The following is a 21,765-nucleotide window of genomic DNA, read 5'->3' as shown; positions in this document are numbered from 1 at the left end:
AAAAAGGTCTTCTCTCACAAACGTATTCATACAGGAGAGAAGCCATATCACTGTGATATCTGTGGTAAATCTTTCACTTGCAGTAATGCCATAACTAGACACAAACATACTCATACAGGAGAGAAGCCATATCATTGTGATTTATATGGAAAATCATTCTACGAAACTACTGCCTTAACAAGACACAAACAAATCTGAAAGAAAAAGTAAAAGCCCTTTTACGACCTCAGTAAGTATTCCGTGGCAACGGAAAGATAAACAAGTATATTTTTTATTTTGTATATAATTGTTTCTATGTTCGTTTAATTATAAATCTGTCAATATATTATAGTCACTAATGTCTTGAGCCAGGACCACATACTGAGATTTATCTGTCTAGCAGCGGTGTTTCCTATTTATTCTCTGCCTCAATCGGTTATTATCATGTAAGCTCTCATGATAAAATAGTCTACGAACACACACTAACACTGTATATATATATATATATATATATATATATATATATATATATATATATATATATATATATATATATACTAGCAGTCTAGCAGTATTGCCCGGCGTTGCTCGGGTTTGTTTTGACCCTTTAGTACTGGAATGTTTGAAAAGTAAAAATTTTGCATTATGTAGCTTGTTATTCTCTTTAAGTGAACATTTTTCTGTTTGAAATACACCGATAAATGGCGACACAGCAGTCAAAAAACCGTAAAAAATAGGGTTTTCATAGAAAAAAAGCACCTTTTTGATGTAAATAATTTTTGGTGTTATCAAAGTCCGATTTGAATTTTTTCATCTACGGAGGGAAGAGCAAGCCTTCTATCATACTCTCAATTTTGCAGGGTCTCGGGGGAGGTAGTGTTAGTTGAAGGCTACCAAACCTGCCATACACAGACAACTTCAGCTATATATTATATATATATATATATATATATATATATATATATATACAAACCAAGAACGTTATATAGACCTCCTTGACTCAAGTTAGAGAAGGGGTGCGTATTATAGACAAGGTTTAGGTTTTTCAGAGATACAGTCCCCTAAAAATCCCCTGCGTATTATACTCGAGGGTTTACGGTATATATACAAGTGATCTTGTGTTCATATAATAATAATAATGAAATTATTGTATACAGTGCTCAGGTGCACCACAACTTGCCAAAAGTGCGTATAAAGTATATGCAGTAATGTACAAATGTCTGGAAAGTGAACAGTGTATGCTTGCATGTGTATGGAGGGGAGAAAATCAGGTGTAGTGTTGGCGAATCTCAGGAAGCATGGACGTTTTGAAGGATGCAGTGCTCCGACAACTAACCACTGATGTCGGCAGTTTGTTCCATGCTTCAGCAACTCTTAGCGTGAAAAAATGTTTCCGAAAGTCATGGGAGCTGCACTGGGGTCGATATAATCGACTTAATCCGTTTGTCTGTCTTTGTTTGTCCTCTCTGTGTTTATCCCCTTGTAGGTAGTAAAGAAATAGGTATTTCGTCTGCTGTTACGTTCTGAGTTCAAATTCCGCCGAGATCGACTTTGCCTTTCATCCTTTCAGGGTCGATAAATTAAGTACCAGTTACGCACTGGGGTCGATATAATCGACTTAATCCATCTGGCTGTCCTTGTTTGTCCCCTCTGTGTTTAGCCCCTTGTGGGTAGTAAAGAAATATGTAATTATTAAAAGGAAGCCTTCTGATGTATTCTTGCTCGTCATCGTAGGGTCTTGTGATATTCTGTATTCTAAACACGTACACAACGTAATCTTTATTATAAATGAAAGTTATTGATGTGATGTGTTTGTATTTTGTTCCACAGATGCACATATTGTGAAGCTAACGCCCCTTCAAAATTCATACCATGTGGACATACTCTCCTGTGTCATGAATGTTATATCAAAATTGCTCGTGAAAAATGCCCCACTTGTAAACAATGTATTGAGGGAAGTGGTAAGAATACTATTTGATAATCTGTCTGTTTGTCTCACTGACTTTATTTTCTTTATTACTCATATTCTTGAGTATCAGTTCCTTTGTAACATTTTAGAGACTTCCAATGCAATAATAAGTGTTTGACAAGTTACATGTAGTGAAAGAAGTTTGTGCAAGTATGGAGGACCCCGGATTCCACTTGCAGAATATCTGGAAAGAAAGCTGCTTTATTAATAAGGGATGCTCAGGTTGAAATATGCCCAAATATTTGCTGAATCAGATGGAATTCTGGTGAACTGTGTTGTCAGCTGTTAGAATTAAAGATTACCAGCGGCAACGTTTAATCAAAGAGAGCAGGTGTATGTGTTACCTATTTCAAATGAGGTGTTGTGTGTTTGTGGCTATATATCTTTTTTCAACTCCAACGGAGTTGACATTGAGCTGTGACATAGTAACCAGTCATAGTGATAACCAGTTGACCATTGATGATAAGATGTCCTATAATAATGAAATAGATTATTATTAAATAATGTAGTTATACTATAAATATAAAACTTGGAAATATTAATTTCAGAGCCTCAAATGTCGAGAGGGGACGTACTGAAGACATCACAGCAAGTTGGTGAGTATCTACGTCTTGCTTGTATATTCTTCTTACGTACAATTTCCGATATATTGGAGAAGATGAGAAGAATTTTGGTTAGTAATTTCTAGAGGTGAAAGAACAGTGTCTTGTCTTATGTGTAGCACAGATACAGCGTGTTCACATTAAATTTGACAACTGTTTGTGTCTTTTTTGTTTCTGAGATACCAGGATGTATTGATGAACAACTAATGAGAGTGGAGAGTATCATGATGAAATATGTAGTTGAGTTAAAAGTTAGTTGACATTGACTGGAAGCAAACTGAAGATTGGCAAAGAGTTATTAGGATTATGGTGTACAATATAATAGTTGCTGTGCAGTAATTTGTAAACATTGTGAAAGCTGTAAGCCACGACATGGACTTGTGCAAGGGGGTCTACAGAGCCATGGGCAGTAGGTTTTCAGACGCGTCTGCAGTGAGGGTGATGTGATGCCACCCCACGTCTTTGAATATGGTCTTAGGTTCAATTAAGATGATTATGTGATGCTCCTGGAGATGGTGGTAAAACTCTGTATGTACACAGTTGCGGCTGGAAGGCCTTATACAAGGCAGCAGAATTCGGTTCCTTTCCATAACTTCAGAAAGAGGCAGAAGTGGTTGTCAAAGTATTTTTATGACTTCCGCAGACCCAATTTTTAGCCTCGTAATTTCCCTGATTTTAATCCCATGAATTATTAAGTATGGGTCACCCTGTGAGAAAGACACCATCTGCTCTGACTGCAACACGAAGGTTGGGCTGGTGGCCGAGACTAAGAAGGTGTTAAAAGATTTTCCAGGCACCATAGAGACACCTTCAGAGCATGGTGGAAGCTGAGAGAAATTGCTTTGAGTAACTTATTATTTCTTGCCACCTCGAGTTGAAATGTTTTAACTTAATTAAATACTTTTATTTTTGAATAGGTAATATTGTGCAATCTTCTCCCTTTATGCAAACTGACAAATTTAAACCAAGCCCCTTAAATAAGAAACGAAAGTCTAAACGAACAAAAGAACACAAAATAGAGTTATCAATGATAATTAAATGAGAAAATTGCAACAATGTTAGATTATGGAGGATGTCTTAATTGAGAGAGTAAATTTAGGAAAGTTAGCCTATTTTTGTTGTGGACCTAAATTTGATGCTACTAGTGGGACCATGAGGGAAGGCATAAAAATGTTGGTCAAATGACTACTGATCACTAGTTGACTATTGATGATAGGAAAGTCTCACAATAATAAAATATAGATTTTTAACAAGGGAAACTTTACAGTAATGTGCAAAACTTGGACATTTTTATTTCAGACACTCCAGTCACAGCCTGAGCCTTCTACATCACAGCCTGAGCGTTCTACATCACAGCCTATGCCTTCTACATCACAATCTATGCCTTCTACATCACAGCCCAAGCGGTCTACATCACAGCCTATACCTTCTACATCACAGCCTAAACCTTCTACGTCAAGTCTAAGCGGACTACATCACAGCCTATGCCTTCTACATGACAGCCTGAGCCTTTTACATCACAGTCTGAGCGTTCTACATCACAATCTATGCTTTCTACATCACAACCTGAGCGTTGTACATCAGAGCCAGATGGTGAGTAAAACATTGCAACACTTTTATTGACTTCCATCGGTTTTATCCTTAGTTCAGCTATTTTGTTTGACTGGGGACAGGTTTGATCCCTAATTTCCATTTGAACAGTTAGCTGTAAAGTAATTCTGTTAACGATGTTCCTGAAATATCATAAAATATCCACCAAGGAAACGCAATAGAGTTAATATTGTCTTTATGGATTTTGATGTAAACAGGCGAATAAATGGGTGATGTTTTTGTTTGTTTTACACCATCATCATCATCATCATCATTTAACGTCCGCTTTCCATGCTAGCATGTGTTGTACGATTTGACTGAGGTCTGGCGAACCAGGCTCCATTCTTGATTTGGCAGAGTTTCTACGGCTGGATGCCCTTCTTAACGCCAACCACTCCGAGAGTGTAGTGGGTGCTTTTACGTGCCACCGGCACGGGGGCCAGTCAGGCGGTACTGGCAATGGCCACGTCCAAATGGTGCTCTTTACGTGCCACCTGCACAGGAGCCACTTCAGCGGCACTGGCAACGACCTCGCTCGAATGTTTTTGTCATGTGCCACCAGCACAAGTGCTAGTAAGGCGACGCGGTAACGATCACGCTCGAATGGTGTGCTTGACGTGCCACCGGCACAAAGGTCAGTTTGTTGCCCAGGCAACGATCTCACTCGTATGGTACTCTTAGCGCTCCACTAGCAACGGATGTCGGTCACCGAGTTTGATTTCGACTTCGAGTTTTGCTAATTCATTGATTACTGTTAAGTTACTGTTTTTGCTAAACCAGACGTCTTTTGTAATCTTACGATATAAAGCGTTCCAATTGTGAACACCCTGTCTTTTCTTTTTACTGATAATAAATCTACCATTACATCTGCTACATAATGTCTACACTCAACAAGACTTTGGTTTGTTAGTGAGATAACAGTTGCCTCTCTCTTTTTCCTTCTCTCTCTCTTTCTCTCTTCAGTTCTCTCTATCTTTCTCCCTATCCTTGTTCCTGTTCGTTTGTCTTTCTCCCTCTTTATGATAGTTACTGACTGCAAATTTCAGTACAATAAATTATATTGTATTTCGTTTTGGGATTTGGTTTGCAAGATTCTTTATATGAGTTCGTGTGTTGAAGCATATTCTGTTGTGTCTGGGGAGAGTCATTTTCTTTTTGTGCCTTATTATGTAACACACTCACCGGTAAACTTTCCACTTATTTCTGGACTCAAGACTATTGAAAAGGTTGCAAGATGCAACGAAACTTTTAGGAAAATAAAAATAGGAAAAAAGTGGAAATTTTACCGGTGAATGTATTATATAATAAGGCACAAAAAGAAAATGACTCTCCCCAGACACAACAGAATATGTTTCAACACACGAACTCATATAAAGAATCTTGCAAACCAAATTCCAAAACGAAATGCTTTCTGTTCTACTTATTTAGAACTTAGAACTAACCATTACTCGCCATAAAAAGGCTGCTTTATTAAGGAGGATGAATATCATTCAAATGTCTTCAAATCTTTCTTGAATTAGATGACATTCTGGTAAACTGCGGCGCAGGAAGTTAGAATTAAAGATTACCGGAAGTAATCCTTAACAAAGAAAGCAGTTGTATGATTATCCTACTTGAGGTCGCATGCCATGTGTTTGGTAAGATCATTGGTAACCAATTCGGTTAAAATTGGGATTAAGCAGATAAGAATATTGGTTAGTGAAGTCTAGTGATTAGATGGTGGTTAGAGCAGCGGACTCGCGGCCGAGGGATTACGAGCTCGAATCTCAAACCGGGCGATGTGTGTGTTTATGAGCGAAACACCTAAGCTCCACGCGGCTCCGGCAGAAGGTAATGGCCAACTTCTGCTGACTCTTTCGCCACAACTTTCTCTCACTCTTTCCACCTGCATCTTGCAGCTCACCTGCGACGGACTGGCATCCCGTCCAGGTGGGGAACCTATATGCCAAGGAAACCGGGAAACCGGCCCTTATGAGCCAGGTGTAGCTCGAGAAGGAACAAAAAAAGTGATGAGATGAATATGTCATACCACATATTTGGCACAGATGTAAGAAAAGAAAGACAAAACTGTATGTGAAAAACTGTATTAGCAAGTGATAATTAAATTGGATAATTGCAACATTATTAGATTACGAGGGTGTTCTGAAAAGTTCATAGGGAGACAACGAACAAGGGATACTAAGGATGGGAAATCTCGCTTGTATTAAGTTTGACACTTCTGATTAATAACTGCATTATTTGATTCCACTGACATCTGAACATCCAAAGAAGAATTGTTTACTGACATCTGTTTACTGACATCTGAACATCCAAAGAAGAATTGAAACATGACCAGCAGCGACTTCTTTTGAAAAGAGACAAAATTTGGTATCAGGATGTAATCAAGTACCTGTAGAGAAAGGGTTTAGCCCCAAAGGTCAATTGTGCCGACACGGTTGATGTATTGGTTGATGACACTCCAACTTCAACTGTGCAAAAGTGGACAGCTGCATTTAAGGGGCGAACAGAGAGTGTTGAAGGGGACCCAATGTCTGGACGTCCTGCAACTTCCACCACCGAGGAAAACATTTAAAATGTTCACAGCATGGGTGACAAGCAATTGACTATAAATCATACAGCCTATGCTATAAGCATTTTCTGTGAGAGATTTAAGAATATTCTGTACAATGAACTTAGCATGATGGTCGTTTCTGTTTGGTAGGCACCATGTCTTCTGGAACGTGATCAAAAGTATACCAAATCACATCATGCTAAAATCTGACATTCTTTGAAGCAGATCCAGCTGGTTTCCTTGAGCCTTTCTTAAGCCAGGATGAGTGTTGGATTCATCCCCTTGAGCCAGAGACAAAGAGATAATCCATGCAGTGGAAACACCCCACCTCGCCTGCTCCAAAGGAGGCCAACATCGTTTAATTTGCATGGAAGGGGACAGTCTCAGGTTTTTATGATGCAAAAGGCATTGTGTTTTTTTTACTGTTCTCAGAAAGGCTCTGCCATCAATGGTGAGTATTGTACCAACTTTCTGAGGCAGTTCCAAAAGACTATGAAGGCCAAATGCCCAGAAAAGCAGAAAATTGCATCGTCTACGCAATGTCCCAGAACATAAGTCCTTTCTTTCAGTGGCTGCTGTGCATGACTTTGGGGGGTGAAACTGATTGATTACGTTCCCTATTCCCCTGATTTAGTCCCATCTGACTATTGTTTGTCCACTAATTTGCAAAACTACTCAGTTGGGAACTATGATTGCAGTGATGATGACATCATATCTGCTGTTGATGGCATTTTGTGAGCAACAGGAGGGAAGCTTGTTCAGCAATGGGATCCAAGAACTGCAACACTGATGGAAGACGTGTGTGGACCACAAGAAGGACTCTGTGCAAAAATAAACTTCATTTGCTCACATTCTATGAGAGCAACTTTGTCAGCCTATGATTTTTCATAATAAAAAAAAAGATTTAGGAAGGTTAGTCTATTCTGTGGTGGACCTGAATAGTGAGCTGTTGTATGGTGCCATTGTAAAACGCATAAAAAATGTCGAGGGGAAACTGTTGTGGTCACCTTTTGACCATTGGTGGTACGAATATGCTATAATAATAAAATATAGATTACTAATAAAGATAAAGAAATTTTATTATAAATTGTAAACCATGGAGATATTTATTTCAGATTCTCAAAAGCTGGAGGAGAGGGACCTCCTTAGGGTGGCACGTCTGTTAGGTAGTGAATGGTGGCAAGTGGGTGAGTATAAAATAACAATACTGAATTTTACCTTCACTTGAACTTTTGTATGTCAGAATGACTGAGAACAGGTTCCATTCCTAATTTCCATTTTGAAATTTTAACTGTAAAATAATTCTATTAACCTTTTTGATACCAACCCGGCCAAAACCGCCTCTGGCTGTGTAGTACAAATGTCTTATTTTCATAAGTTGTGAATTAAAATAATCCACCAAACCTTAGTCACAATTTATGTTCCTAACACTAGCTTAATGATAACTAAGTTATTTTACTAAATTCTTTGTTATATTTAAAATTAATTGAAAGAAACACAGAACGTCTCAACAGAAATATGGTAACAAAAGGATTAAAGTGACCATGATATGTTTAACCCTTTCGATATCAACCTGGCTGAAACCGCCTCTGGCTCTGTAGTACAAATGTCTTGTTTTCATACATTCTGAATTAAAATCTTCCGCTAAGCCTTAGTCACAATTTATGTCCCTAATACTAGCTTGATGATAACTAAGTTATTTTACTAACTTCTTTTTATATTTAAAGTAATTGAAAGAAACACAGAGCATCTCAAAATAAATACAGTAAAGAAAGGGTTAAAGTCACTCTGATATTTTTAACCCTCTCAATATCAGCCTGGCTAAAACCACCTCTGCTTGTGTAGTACAAATGTCTTGTTTTCATAAGTTCTGAATGAAAATCTTTCCCCAAACCTTAGTCACAATTTATGTTCCTAACACTAGCTTAAGGATAAGATATTTTACTAAATTCTTTGTTATATTTAAAGTAATTGAAAGAAACACAGAACGTCTCAACAGAAATATGGTAACAAAAGGGTTAAAGTGACCATGATATTTTTAACCCTTTCGATATCAACCTGGCTGGAACCGCCTCTGGCTCTGTAGTACAAATGTCTTGTTTTCATAAGTTCTGAATTAAAATCTTCCACCAAACCTTAGTCACAAATACTGTTCCTAACACTAGCTTAATGATAAATTAAGCTATTTTACTAAATTCTTTGTTAATTTAAAATTAATTGAAGGAAATACAGGGCATCTCAAAATAAGTACGGAAACGAAAGGGTTAAAGACATTGATGGGATTCAATAAAATTGAGATTAGCCTGATTGGTAAAATGGATAAATTAATGAAGCACAATAGAATAGGTATTGTTTTTTTTTGGAAGAGGGGATTGATGCCTCATTTAGAGATTATCTGTAAAAATTGAACGTCCTTTGCTGGAGAGTTGCAATAGACAACTCTTATATTATTGTTAATGTTTTTCCTGTAATTTCTTATTGTTCTATCTTCAACAGGCATTTTCTTGGGAGTTAAAAGTGTCAAACTGGGACATATCCGGCATGACTTTTCTGGTAACGTTCAAGAGCAGATCTTCCAGATGCTGCTCTACTGGTCAACACATTGTGATCCGCAGGAAGTTACGGTGGATACATTGAGGGCAGCTCTTGTGGATGCTGAGTCCTTCGCTGCACTCAAACGTCTATCATTACATGAGTGAATTGTTTTGTGCATGTTGTTTAGTCACCAGATCAACCATGACCAAACAATGATCTATGATCAAATGTCTCCCAGCCGGGACCATCCTGTCTTTATTGCTAATGTAGAAAACTCAGAACCGCATTGTCCCACTTGTCCTACCTTAAGATGATGAAGTGTGTAAATTTGGTAAATTTGGTTATTATTTCTAGCAGATCTGTCAACCTAATAGAGATCACTTTGCTGGTTTGGCTCCTTTATTAGTAATTAACTTTTTAAAAAAAGATAAACTTTGAAATGTTCATCTGTTGTTGGTGTTGTTGTATATCTAATCACCTCCTTAAACACTTCCATTGTTATAAAAACAGCTTTAATATCCTCTGGTATATTGATAGTTATCTACTTCCATAGCTCAGAATAGAATGTCTGGTATATATATATATATATATATATATATCAAAATAAGCAACAAGAATAACTTCGGTAATTTGGTACAATCGTTTCACACTACATCATTTTATTAAATGATACATTATTATGTATTAATGGAAAACCTCTATTAATAGCTGATGTGTGCTCAACATTTTAAAACTGTTGTTATACTTACAATGTTTAATAAAATGATGTAGTGCGAAACGATCGTATCAAATTACCGAAGTTATTCTTGTTGCTTATTTTGATTATAATCACCCCATGGATTTATATGGATAACACCATACAATATTCTAGTGCGTCTAACTTAAGTACCATATTCATTTGAATCTAGATTTTGCTGAACTTATATATATTATATATATTAAATTAGAGATAAAACCACTATTAGGCAAATATATATATATAAAATTTATAAAATTTATAAGTTTAAATTATTTAAAATAATTTTTATTTTTAACTTTATATTTAAAATTAATTTTATGTATTGGCTTATGTTTTTCACTGTTTGATTTGCCTAATAGTGGTTTTATCTCTAATTTAATATAATATTAACATAATATATTATACTATAAAATTGGATTTAATCCTAAATCTAATTTTTCCCTGTAAGTTTGGATTTATTCCCTAATATTATTATTATTATTATTATATATATATATATATATATTGTACTATTTTATATAAAGATTGCTAACATTAACAATACTCAGAAACAGGCTAGAATCAAAGTGCTCAAATTGAGCCAAGTTCCAATTTATAATTTGAATGGAAGAAATACGAACGGAAAACTAGAGGAACATAACCTATTATCCAATAGAATATTCAATATGTATGTGTACTTTCTTCGACATTAATAAATCAATATAAAGTTCGAAATAATATTAGTATTAAAAACATACGAGCATATAAATATTTAATATTTAAAAATATATAAACGCAAAGTAGATATAAAAAACGTCGATATGATGTAAGATAAAAACTCGTAGGTATTTAAAAATACTCATAAATATATATAAATACTTAAGCAAAATAGAAAAGATGAATATAAGACATATTAACTTATTAATTCACACTATAAGATACAAGAGAATAAAAATTCACAAGTTACATTGAAATATGATATTTATGTCATATTTCAACAGCCCGTCGACAAAACATTCGGATCAATTGAACATTATCTTCGTATATTAGTATGTCCTTTTAATGTTTTAGAATTTCAAACTTTCCACTGGACTCCGTGTGGTAACTTGACAGCGGAATTTGAACTCAGAACGTAAAGACAGACGAAATACCTATTTCTTTACTGCCCACAAGGGACTAAACACAGAGGCGACAAACAAGGACAGAAAAACGGATTAAATCGATTATATCGAACCAGTGCGTGACTGGTACTTAATTTATCGACCCTGAAAGGATGAAAGGCAAAGTCGACCTCGGCAGAATTTGAACTCAGAACGTGAAGACAGACGAAATACCTACTTCTTTACTACCCACAAGGGGCTAAACATGGAGGGGACAAACACGGACAGACAAACGGACTAAGTCGATTATATCGACCCCAGTGCGTAACTGGTACTTATTTAATCGACCCCGAAAGGATGAAAGGCAAAGTCGACCTCGGCGGAATTTGAACTCAGAACGTAGCGGCAGACGAAATACCTATTTCTTTACTGCCCACAAGGGGCTAAACACACAGGGTATACAAACTACAGTTGGAAAATATGTGGAGACTTGAAGATGATTAGAATGTTGAAGGGAATACAACTTGGGTTCACGAAATATTATTTCTTTTTATACCTGTGGGACAGTCGTGCAACTAACAAGCACTATTTGCAATCAGAGTGGCCTTTGCTAAAATCATATGAACCAGGAGTTTCTAGCTCCAGAGTAAGCCACTTTTAAACCCCCAAAATGTTCTTCTTCCCCCTCTTCACATAAAGCTTGGCCTCGTGCAACAATTCGTGAAGACACTTGTCAGGAAAAGCTCAAATGGTTTTGATTATATGAAGGCCAAATTCCCAAAAATCACCGAGGCAAAACTGTAGGAGGGCGTATTCATCATAGGTTTGCAGATAAAAGAACTCCTGAAGGACAACCACATCCTCGCAACACTGGATGAGATTGAGCTTAAAGCCTAGGAAAACTTCAAATGGTTCTGTGAAATTTTCCTAGGCAACAAGAGATCTCTAGAGTTTAGAAATGGAATGAAATGTCTTCTAGACGCCTACGCTGTCGGATGTCACAAAATGTCCATTTCCTTAATTCACATACTCTTTTACTCTCTCTCTCTCTCTTTACTCTTTTGTTTCAGTCATTTGACTGTGGCCATGCTGGAGCACCGCCTTTAATCGAGCACATCGACCCCAGGACTTATTCTTTGTAAGCCTAGTACTTATTCTATCGGTCTCTTTTGCCGAACTTCTAAGTTACGGTGACGTAAACACACCAGCATCCGTTGTCAAGCGATGTTGGGGGACAAACACAGACACACAAACATATACACACATACATACATACATACAGACAGACAGACAGACACACACACACACACACACACACACACAACTACATATGTATATATATATATATACGACGGGCTTCTTTCAGTTTCCCTCTATCAAATCCACTCACACGGCTTTGGTTGGCCCGAGGCTATAGTAGAAGACACTTGCCCAAGGTGTCACGCATTGGGACTGAACCCGGAACCATGTAGTTGGTAAGCAAGCTACTTACCACACAGCCATTTGCAGTGAACCTTGGACCAGTGTCTGATAAGCAAGGGGAACGCTTTCATCAAGATATTGCATCGATGGAACAATGCTATCAAGGATTTTGGAATGCAGGAATGTTAGATGACTACTGTTGGATGTTATATAGAGATGAACCGCAGACAAAACACCATAGAATGTCCGAATCCCAAAGATTTCAAGTTGTTATGCATTTGAGTGTATTCTAACTTATTCGTACACAATAGTTTTAATTTTGTACAATAAAAAGCCATGAAATTATCGTATCTTGTATTCAATATACTTTATATAGACATGCTTTACATATCCTATAAGTTAACACATCAGGTATCATTAACATGAAAATGTGACCGGTTTGAGAAAATCGGACTTCGGATTCGTAATCAGCATCGAAATTTAACCCAGAAAAGTCAATAAGCAACTCTGATGATTAAAAGGAAAGTTTCATTTTGTTGATCAGTGTAATTAGAGAGAGGTGCAATAGATTAGCTTTCAGAAACAGACTACGTAAAAATTCTTTCCTCAGAACTCCTGAAGCTGTTATAGATTATGCCTAACCGAAAACGATCACAGCCACATCATCCAAACAGACCGGGTGAAACCGGGCTTAACTGCTTGTATATATATATATATATATAATTATATATGTGTGTGTGTGTGTGTGTGCGTGTGTGTGTGTGTGTATATATATGTATATATATATGTATATATATATCTTTCGTATATATTTTTATTAATGCACCCATTTTTAAAAGCAATGTTTTTTTTTTAAAAAAGCAATGTTGTCAAAATTAGAATGTTTATATAAGTATGTGTATAGCAAAGCATATGTATTTGTAAGCATGCGTATCTGTGTATGTGTAAGTGAAAGTATGTTTGTACTTAAGCACACATATACACGACTGTATGTATGTGTATCCATTCAAACTTGTGTATGTATACTGGTCTCTATATATGCCAATAATACCGTTACACTGCTTGTATACATAATTTTTTCTTATTCGTTTTTTCCCCCACCCCTCCTTCTTCCTTTTTTCTCTCTCTCCCTTTCTTTCGTTCCCCTCCTTGCTCAGTATATAGAATTGCTACATAGATGAATTTTAGCTTGCGTGCGAGACGGTTTGCGTGAATATATGTACACATGCTTTTATGTGTATATTTAGATTTATATCATACGTCTGTATATGTATGTATGGCGTTTACGCGCATCCTTTGTGTATGTTGAATATATATGTAGATTTTAATATAAATATGTATTGCATTATTTATAACAGGTTTAATTTCTATGCATTATTTGCACTGTCTTCATTAACGTCATAGGTTTTTTCCTCGGATTTATAATTTTATAAGTTTTTTATATATATATACATATTTTTGACCTTTTTGTTTATCGCTCGAAGATTGACCGTTTTTTCTAAAGGGCCAATCAAACAAGTCCATTTCTTTTTTAAAGGTGTAGCGTTTGTAAGAGTATAGATTGAATTGATATATCAGTTCCATTCTAGCAAAAAACTGTCTGATGAACGGCAACGAGAAACTCAGAGTAACAGATTTTGTTGAATTCTGCTGCTTAAAATAAAGCATATTACTCTACCACTGGTATTTGAGTACTCTTTTTTCCACCTTGTCACATTTATGTATATATATATATATATATATATATATATATTAATATATATATATGTATGTGTACATATATAATTTTGTTTCGGTCACACGTTTTCTCCTTTTGTTGTCTTTGCCAGCCATTTTAACCCAGAAGGTATTTGTTGAAACAACTAATTCAATTTAAAAAGTCATACAATGAATTCATATCTTTATTTTAAAACTTATAAAATTTCATAACTATTTTCTTTTATTATTTTGAAACAAGGGATCTTTTTCTCCTTATCACTTTTCTTCTAACGTTACTTTAAAGTTACATCTTTGATAAAATCCTCGACTTTTGATTTTAATATTATGAAATATCTACCTTTCTTTGGACTCTCCATTAAAATTTTCTGGTTTGTCCCGGGCTTGTTCGATCGCCATTTCGTCAAATGCTCATTGCAGCGGAGTTTCTTGTAGCAAACAAACAGATCTGCTTCTCCTATACCGCCAAACGTAGCAATTTTCACGTTCTTCAATTCTGACTTTATCTTCAGTTTAAACATGATTTCTTCTTCAGGGATCGCACTTAGGTCCTCGATTTTTGAGTTCTGGTGCACTGTTCGGATGTACGAAGACAGATCACACACTTTTATACCAACTTTTCTAAAAACTCTCTCTACCGGTTTAGTATCATAGCCAAAATCATAAGCGGACTTCATGAAGTCGCAAGCGGCCTCAACGAAAGTAGTTGTCGGATGCCAGTAGAAACGATTGGAATGTGCCGCATCCTTTAAAACCCTTTTCGTATTCCATCCTCTCCTTCTGGCTAACAGACAGTAAAACCTGTTGAATACCCCACTGAGTAGTGTACGTCCATAAGATCATTGTAGTCGCCAGCATGTATTATCGACCTCCCATCAGTTGATTGGTTACACACGTTGCGAATTGGAATCGTAGACACGATTAAAACACGATTAAAAACTTTTCGGCTGCCTCCCCAGCCAGGTCACTGAACGATTCGTCGATACCACCCGACTACCCCTCGTATATCAAGCCCGAAAGTTCCTCCATGAAGCAATGGGTTATTTCGTGTGCAATGATATCAAGACTTACTAGCGGCCGATACTCCCTGTCGCCGTCACCGGACGAGAAGTTTCTTCCATTGTAAAAAGCATTCACTATGTTTTGGCCAAAGTGTACGCGGAGAGCCATTGGCAGCTTTTTCACCGGGGATATCTTCACCCATTCTTTGTACATATTGTAGACGACGTTGCCATAGAAAATAGCATCGTTTATCGGAGAAGAAGCTCCGTTCGCTTCATCCATCGCAGCAGTGTTGCATTTTACATTATAAACACTTTCTGCCTCGTTAGGCAGAAAGACTCTTCCTCCTTTAGATTCACCACTGTAACGATGTCGTTGCCGAAATAACAATCATCGCCCTCACGTGTCACTTCCAAATATGGTAGTTCTTCTCCGTATCTCAATTTACCTATCAATTTGTTACCCCCGACACCTTTCATTTTGTATTTGTTTTTTGCAGTTTCTAGTGTGTTCCATTTTTTAACAAGCATTCCATTATTCGCATCGATTAGCATGCAAAATCGATAATTTTTTCCATTAGATACGGCATAATATTGAATTCGATACACCAAGATTGCTACGTTGTCCTTCACGAAGATCGTCAACCGGAGTTTATCGTAGTCTATGCGGGCCTCTTCCATAGAAAAGTTTCCGTAGTTGGCAGCTAATAGCATCACCTCCGGCTCGTTCAAAGTTGGTACTGTAGAGCTGATGTCATCGTCAAGGTTCTGAGCCAGTTTTCCGGTCACCTGACCAGTGTACACATCGGTATTGGCGTCCGTCTCCACAGTGAGGCTGGCATCGAATACCGGAAGTCCTTTATAAGTTTCGCCGTACTTTTTGATGATGGTTCCTTGCTCACTCGGTGCTGAGTCCATCAGCGTGACGTCCTCGTCTTCGGTCAGACCGAATAGGTCACGTGTGGTGATCATGTGACTTGGTTGTCGCTTCATTGTCTCGCTCAAGGTATCCACATTGGACAGGAACACATCCCTGGCCTGTCGCCATTTTGCTGACGTCACAACGTGGCTCACCAGGAAGCCTAGAAAGATAATAATAATAATAATAATAATAATAATATTTCAAACTTCCTGAAGCACAATATGTCGTTGTGGAATACGAATCTCCAATTATACCACTCTAATGGAGTACTTGCCTCAGAAAATATAACATCAACTGTGGAATTTTTCAAGGTGACTCACTTTCACCTTTAATATTCTGCATAGCCCTAATACCCTTACAAGTGAATTAACAGAACAGGGTATGGGTATAAAATTGCCAATAAAAAAATAAGCCATCTATTTTATATGGATGACTTAAAACTTTATGGTAAAGACAATAATGAACTTGAAGGCCTATTGCGCACCGTGAAAGCATTCAGCGATGACATCGGATGGAGTTTGGACTTGAGAAGTGTGCCAAGGCCACTTTCCAGAAAGGGAAAGGGAAGACCACAAATTCAGTCGTGTTAGATGTTGACACAGTCATAAGAGAGCTTGAGCAAGAACAAACATACAAATATTTAGGGATAAATGAAGGCTCTGGTATTCAGCATGCAAGCATGAAAGAGAAGATCAGGAAGGAATGTTATAGGAGAGTTCGTGCAGTCCTGAAATCTGAACTAAATGCACATAACAAAGTGTTAGCTATAAATTCCTTAGCAGTTCCAGTTGTTACTTATAGCTACAATGTGTTGAACTGGAATATGAGTGAAGTAAAGAATATAGATAGGAAAATACGCAAGCTGCTGAGTTGTAATAGGATGCACCACCCAAAGGCAGACGTAGATCGCCTTTACCTTCCCAGAGCCCAAGGAGGTCGAGGCCTGATCCAATTTGAACTAGCTTACAAAACAACCACAATTGGACTGGCCAAATATCTCGAAATATCGAATGACTGGATGCTAAAGCTCGTGGAAATCACGAGAGACGAAAGAAGCTTCATTCTATCATAAAGGAATGCAAAAAATTTGCTATTGATCTCGTGCAGGATACCCAAACTGAACAACCCGAGGGAAGTACGGCAACTATTGTTGCAAAGAAGGTGAAAATGATGGCAACGAAAAAAGCGCACGAGCAATTGGCTGATAGGTGGGAGGAGAAACCTCTGCACGGCAAATATGTGACCCGCAGCAAACAAGCTGATGTTGACCAGAAGCAAACCCATCAGTGGCTACGGAGCTCAGGGCTAAAAGCAGAGAGCGAAGGTTTCATCCTGGCTGCTCAAGATCAAAGCCTATTAACCCGGAACTACCAGGCCAATGTGATGAAAAATGGAGCAGACCCAAAATGCCGATTCTGCAACGACATGATTGAAACAGTGGCCCATCTAATCTCTGGATGTAAAGTCTTACCACCATTGGAGTATAAATTAAGACATGACAGAGTTGGCCAATATCTCCACTGGCTAATAAGTCGGCATTACAATATCAAAACTGCCGACAAGTGGTATAATCACCACCCTGAGGCTGTAACTGAAGGAGAAAATGTAACCATTCTGTGGGACTTTCCAGTACATACAGACCGAACCATGAAGGCCAATAAACCAGATATTTTTGTGAAAGACCAAAACAATAAAGTTTGCTTATTGATCGACATGAGCATCCCCTGTGATCATAATATCTCAGCGAAAGAGTTTGACAAGCTCAGAAAATATAAAGACCTACCCATTGAAATTGAGAAAATGTGGCATCTCAAGGCGGTTACAATACCAGTGATCGTAGGAGCACTAGGAATGATCAAGAAGGGAACCGAAAATTATATGCGAATGATCCCTGGCTTACCATCCCTGCAAGAAGTGCAAAAGATTGTCTTAGCTGGTACATCACACGTATTGAGAAGAGTATTGTCGATGTGAGAACTGTTGCTGCTCATGTATTTTAATTTAACTTTAAAAAAATAAAAAATGAACGAACTATTGAGTTTGGTTTAATGGCCTACCAATGTATACTATGAGTTTCTTTGCCCTAGGAGTCGGGAAGACACTCGGCAAGAAATGGAAGCAAATTTGAAAGAAGAAAAAAAAAGTAATAATAATAATAATAATAATAATAATAATAATAATAATAATAATAATAATAATAACAACAACAACAACAATAATAATAATAATAATAATAATAATAATAATAATAATAATAATAATAACAATAATATCAGGCGCAGGAGTGGCTGTGTGGTAAGTAGCTTGCTAACCAACCACATGGTTCCGGGTTCAGTCCCACTGCGTGGTATCTTGGGCAAGTTTCTTCTGCTATAGCCCCGGGCCGACCAATGCCTTGTGAGTGGATTTGGTAGGCTGAAAGAAGCCTGTCGTATATATGTATATATATATATATATGTATGTGTGTGTATGTGTTTGTCTCCCTAGCATTGCTTGACAACCGATGCTGGTGTGTTTACGTCCCCGTTACTTAGCGGTTCGGCAAAAGAGACCGATAGAATAAGTACTGGGCTTACAAAAGAATAAGTTCCGGGGTCGAGTTGCTGGACTAAAGCCGGTGCTCCAGCATGGCCGCAGTCAAATGACTGAAACAAGTAAAAGAGAGAAAAGAGAAAGAGAGAGTATGATATTAATAATAATAATAATAATAATAATAACAATAATAATAATAATAATAATAATAATAATAACAATAATAATAATAATAATAATAATAATAATATTAATTAATTCGTTGATTGGCCACAAGGGCTAACAAAAATCAAATGAAACATGTAAAGACAAAATACAGGACGAAAGTTACAAAAAGGGTTTTGTCCGTTTGAAAGGTCCGTGTAAAAATGCAAGTTAACAACGAAAAATATAACAAATAAAACTCCCTATAGGGAGGGGCGCTTCGAAAGGTTACTCGTGGAAAAACCCATAAAAACCGCGGAAGCCTGGTCAAAAAGGGGCTAGAGAGCCCTTTTCTCCTTTTACATTACCATTTTTGTTACGGGTGTAACCTCAGAATTGGTCCGTTCATACTGGCCATTCTTCCTATAATAATAATAAGTGTTAACTACAAACGTAAACAGACTGTATATGAAAAGAAAGAATGGTGATGCAGGGCTGAGAACACTGTATAAGGAGTGAAAGGAGAACGCTTGCCGAGTATTTGATAAAAAGGGACGAAGATCTGCTGCAATATACCGGGACCCATATTATAATTGATGATTGTAAATGCTATAGGAAGAACGATGGTGGTAATAATAATCATTGTGGTTATGGAGGTGACGCAATGTAAACACGTTATTTAGATACATGAAAGAGCGGCCAGCTGGCAGAAACGTTAGCACGTCGGGCGAAATGCTTAGCCGTATTTTGTCTGCCGTTACGTTCTGAGTTCAAATTCCGCCGAGGTCGACTTTGCCTTTCATCCTTTCGGGGTCGATAAATCAAGTACCAATTACACACTTGGGTGGATATAATCGACATAATCCGTTTGTCTGTCCTTGTTTGTCCTCTCCGTATTCCGTTGGTCGACTTTGCCTTTAATCCTTTCAGGGTCGATAAATTAAGTACCAGTTATATCTACGTGAATGTTTGTATGAGCTCGCGTACGTGCGCCATACAACCCACACCGAGGCTTTCATATATCTGCATCTGTTAACGGTAATATTCAATACTTTTTGCGCTCGATTTTGTGTCCGTTTCTTTCCGCATCTGATATTTGTTATTGAATTTCTATAAAAATGAAGCCCTTTTCTTGCGGAACAGTACTTAACAAGATACATTTTGTAACCATCTAAGGAGACACATCTACACGGACAAATGTACCTAAACCAGTAGTGCAGTATCTCACCAATGAGGGATCGATGCTAGATAAGTCCAAACAATAGTAGTAATCAATAAACCTTCTCGCTCCTTCCATCTCCCGTCTCTCATATCAATCACACACACACACACACACACACACACACACACACACACACACATATTATGTTTGTCTGTATGTACCAGTGCGTATGTATATATATATAAATTATAAATTAGAGATAAAAACCACTATTATGCAATTCAAAAAGTGATAGACATAAATCAGAATATAAATATCAAATAATATATATTTTTATAAAACATAGAACTAGATCACAAAAAGTATAAAAATGAATGATTGATATATATTAAGTAAAAAAACTAAGTACGTTTCATGGGTACAATTAAATTCTAATTACAATTAAATTTAAATTTAATTGAAATGAATTCAATTTAAAATTATAGTCATCAATCTTCAGGTTAACAATAATAGTTAAATAAATAAGCAAATAGAGTTAAACAATACTTATTTAAAAATAAATAAAATAATATTTTTTTTTATTATAGAAGAAAGTCCATTAACTAAATTTGAAACTTAAAACATTAGGATTATTTCCTACAACACATTTATTATGTTAAATATTTAATATTTATGCTAAAAAAGAAGAGTAAATAGATAGAAATATGTATTTATCTGTGAAGATATAATTTAGCTTAAAAAAACACTTTAGTAAATTATAGAATATCTTTAACTCAGTTATACTCCAATATTTAATTACCAAATTATTTAACAAAGTAATCACTATTAATATTTTCAGATTTTAATTCGCATATAATAATTATAAAATAATAGACCGCTGTCTAATGACTGGAACACGTAAAAGACAAACACAATAATTTGCATTTTAAAAAGTCACTCTTTCTCTCCCTCATTGTCTCTCTCTCTCTCTCTCTCTCTGTATATCTATCTCTATCTATCTATCTTTTTTTATGCGCCCTTTTCAAGCCTGACCAGGCTCATGGGCCCGGTTTCCCGGTTTCTCTGGCATATGTGTTCCCCCCAGCTGGACGAGACGCCAGTCCATCTCTGCGTTACTCAAGAAACAGGAAGAGAGAGTGAGAGAGAGAGTCGTGGTGAAAGAGTACAGCAGGGGTCGCCACTACCCCTTGCCGGAGCATCGTGGAGCTTTAGGTGTTTTCGCTCAATAAATACACACAACGCCCGCTCTGGGAATCGAAACGCGATCCTCCGACTACGAGTCCGTTGCCCTAAACACTGGGCCATTGCGCCTCCAATCTATCTATCTACGCATTTGAAAATATAGTCACATACATAATTACATCCAAGCGCATGCACAAACGTATGCATACACAGAGACACACATACAAACACAGATGCAAACCTAGAAAATGCGTGTTTTACTCACCGAGTAATAAAAGAAAAAGGAAGTGAATCCCACCGATACAGGCAGCCATTATCTTTCTCTCCCTCTCTGTCACACTGGTCAGTCAGAAGTGGAAAACAGCAGCAACTGGTCAAGTACAGCCACTACGGAGATGAAATAGTGGACTTTCAAACTGGAGACAGTTATAATAGTAACCATAGACAAACATCCGAGGCAGCCGAATTTTTAGGTGGTGATCCTTATATGCAGTTGGGGGCAGGGCCACACAATGAGGCCTTTCAGTCTGTTAGGGAGAGAAAGAGCTAGAGATGACACTCTTGCTGTGAGAGTGAGAGTGGACACTCACACTCGTGTTGTGAGGCCCTTGATCAAAGTGTGTGCTTGATATGAGTGGAG

The 21,765-nt window shown here is 37.1% G+C and overlaps 2 protein-coding genes across 2 annotated transcripts; one reads left to right on the top strand and one right to left on the bottom strand.

Annotated features, from left to right (window-relative positions):
- Nucleotides 1-195: 195 nt before the first annotated feature.
- On the top strand, nt 196-9,670 carry LOC118765017. Its single transcript, XM_036506262.1, has 5 exons — nt 196-229; nt 1,810-1,940; nt 2,497-2,544; nt 7,807-7,878; nt 9,188-9,670. Exons 3-5 carry the CDS (start codon nt 2,505-2,507, stop codon nt 9,388-9,390), a joined length of 315 nt encoding a protein of 104 aa, XP_036362155.1. The 5' UTR covers nt 196-229; nt 1,810-1,940; nt 2,497-2,504; the 3' UTR covers nt 9,391-9,670.
- A 4,774-nt stretch (nt 9,671-14,444) lies between these two features.
- Nucleotides 14,445-21,761, bottom strand: LOC115216538 (virulence metalloprotease-like). The gene is made up of 2 exons (XM_036506261.1): nt 21,391-21,761; nt 14,445-16,265 (listed from the first exon to the last, which is right to left on the bottom strand). The coding sequence occupies exons 1-2, from the start codon at nt 21,437-21,439 to the stop codon at nt 15,484-15,486; spliced, it is 831 nt and encodes a 276-aa protein (XP_036362154.1). The 5' UTR covers nt 21,440-21,761; the 3' UTR covers nt 14,445-15,483.
- Between the last annotated feature and the right edge of the window lie 4 nt (nt 21,762-21,765).

This window comes from Octopus sinensis, linkage group LG10, assembly GCF_006345805.1.
Source record: "Octopus sinensis linkage group LG10, ASM634580v1, whole genome shotgun sequence".
In the NCBI taxonomy this organism is placed as follows: Eukaryota; Metazoa; Mollusca; class Cephalopoda; order Octopoda; family Octopodidae; genus Octopus; species Octopus sinensis.
This window is presented reverse-complemented; position numbering and strand designations above follow the sequence as displayed.

What these genes read in the sequence shown, in the direction of transcription:
- LOC115216538 (XM_036506261.1), bottom strand. Translation starts at nt 21,439, where the DNA reads ATGGCTGCCTGTATCGGTGGGATTCACTTCCTTTTTCTTTTATTACTC. An exon ending in CCTTTTTCTTTTATTACTCG is followed by an intron (nt 16,266 to 21,390) that starts GTGAGTAAAACA and finishes TTATCTTTCTAG; the next exon opens with GCTTCCTGGTGAGCCACGTT.
- LOC118765017 (XM_036506262.1), top strand. Translation starts at nt 2,505, where the DNA reads ATGTCGAGAGGGGACGTACTGAAGACATCACAGCAAGTTG. An exon ending in GAAGACATCACAGCAAGTTG is followed by an intron (nt 2,545 to 7,806) that starts GTGAGTATCTAC and finishes TATTTATTTCAG; the next exon opens with ATTCTCAAAAGCTGGAGGAG. An exon ending in TAGTGAATGGTGGCAAGTGG is followed by an intron (nt 7,879 to 9,187) that starts GTGAGTATAAAA and finishes TATCTTCAACAG; the next exon opens with GCATTTTCTTGGGAGTTAAA.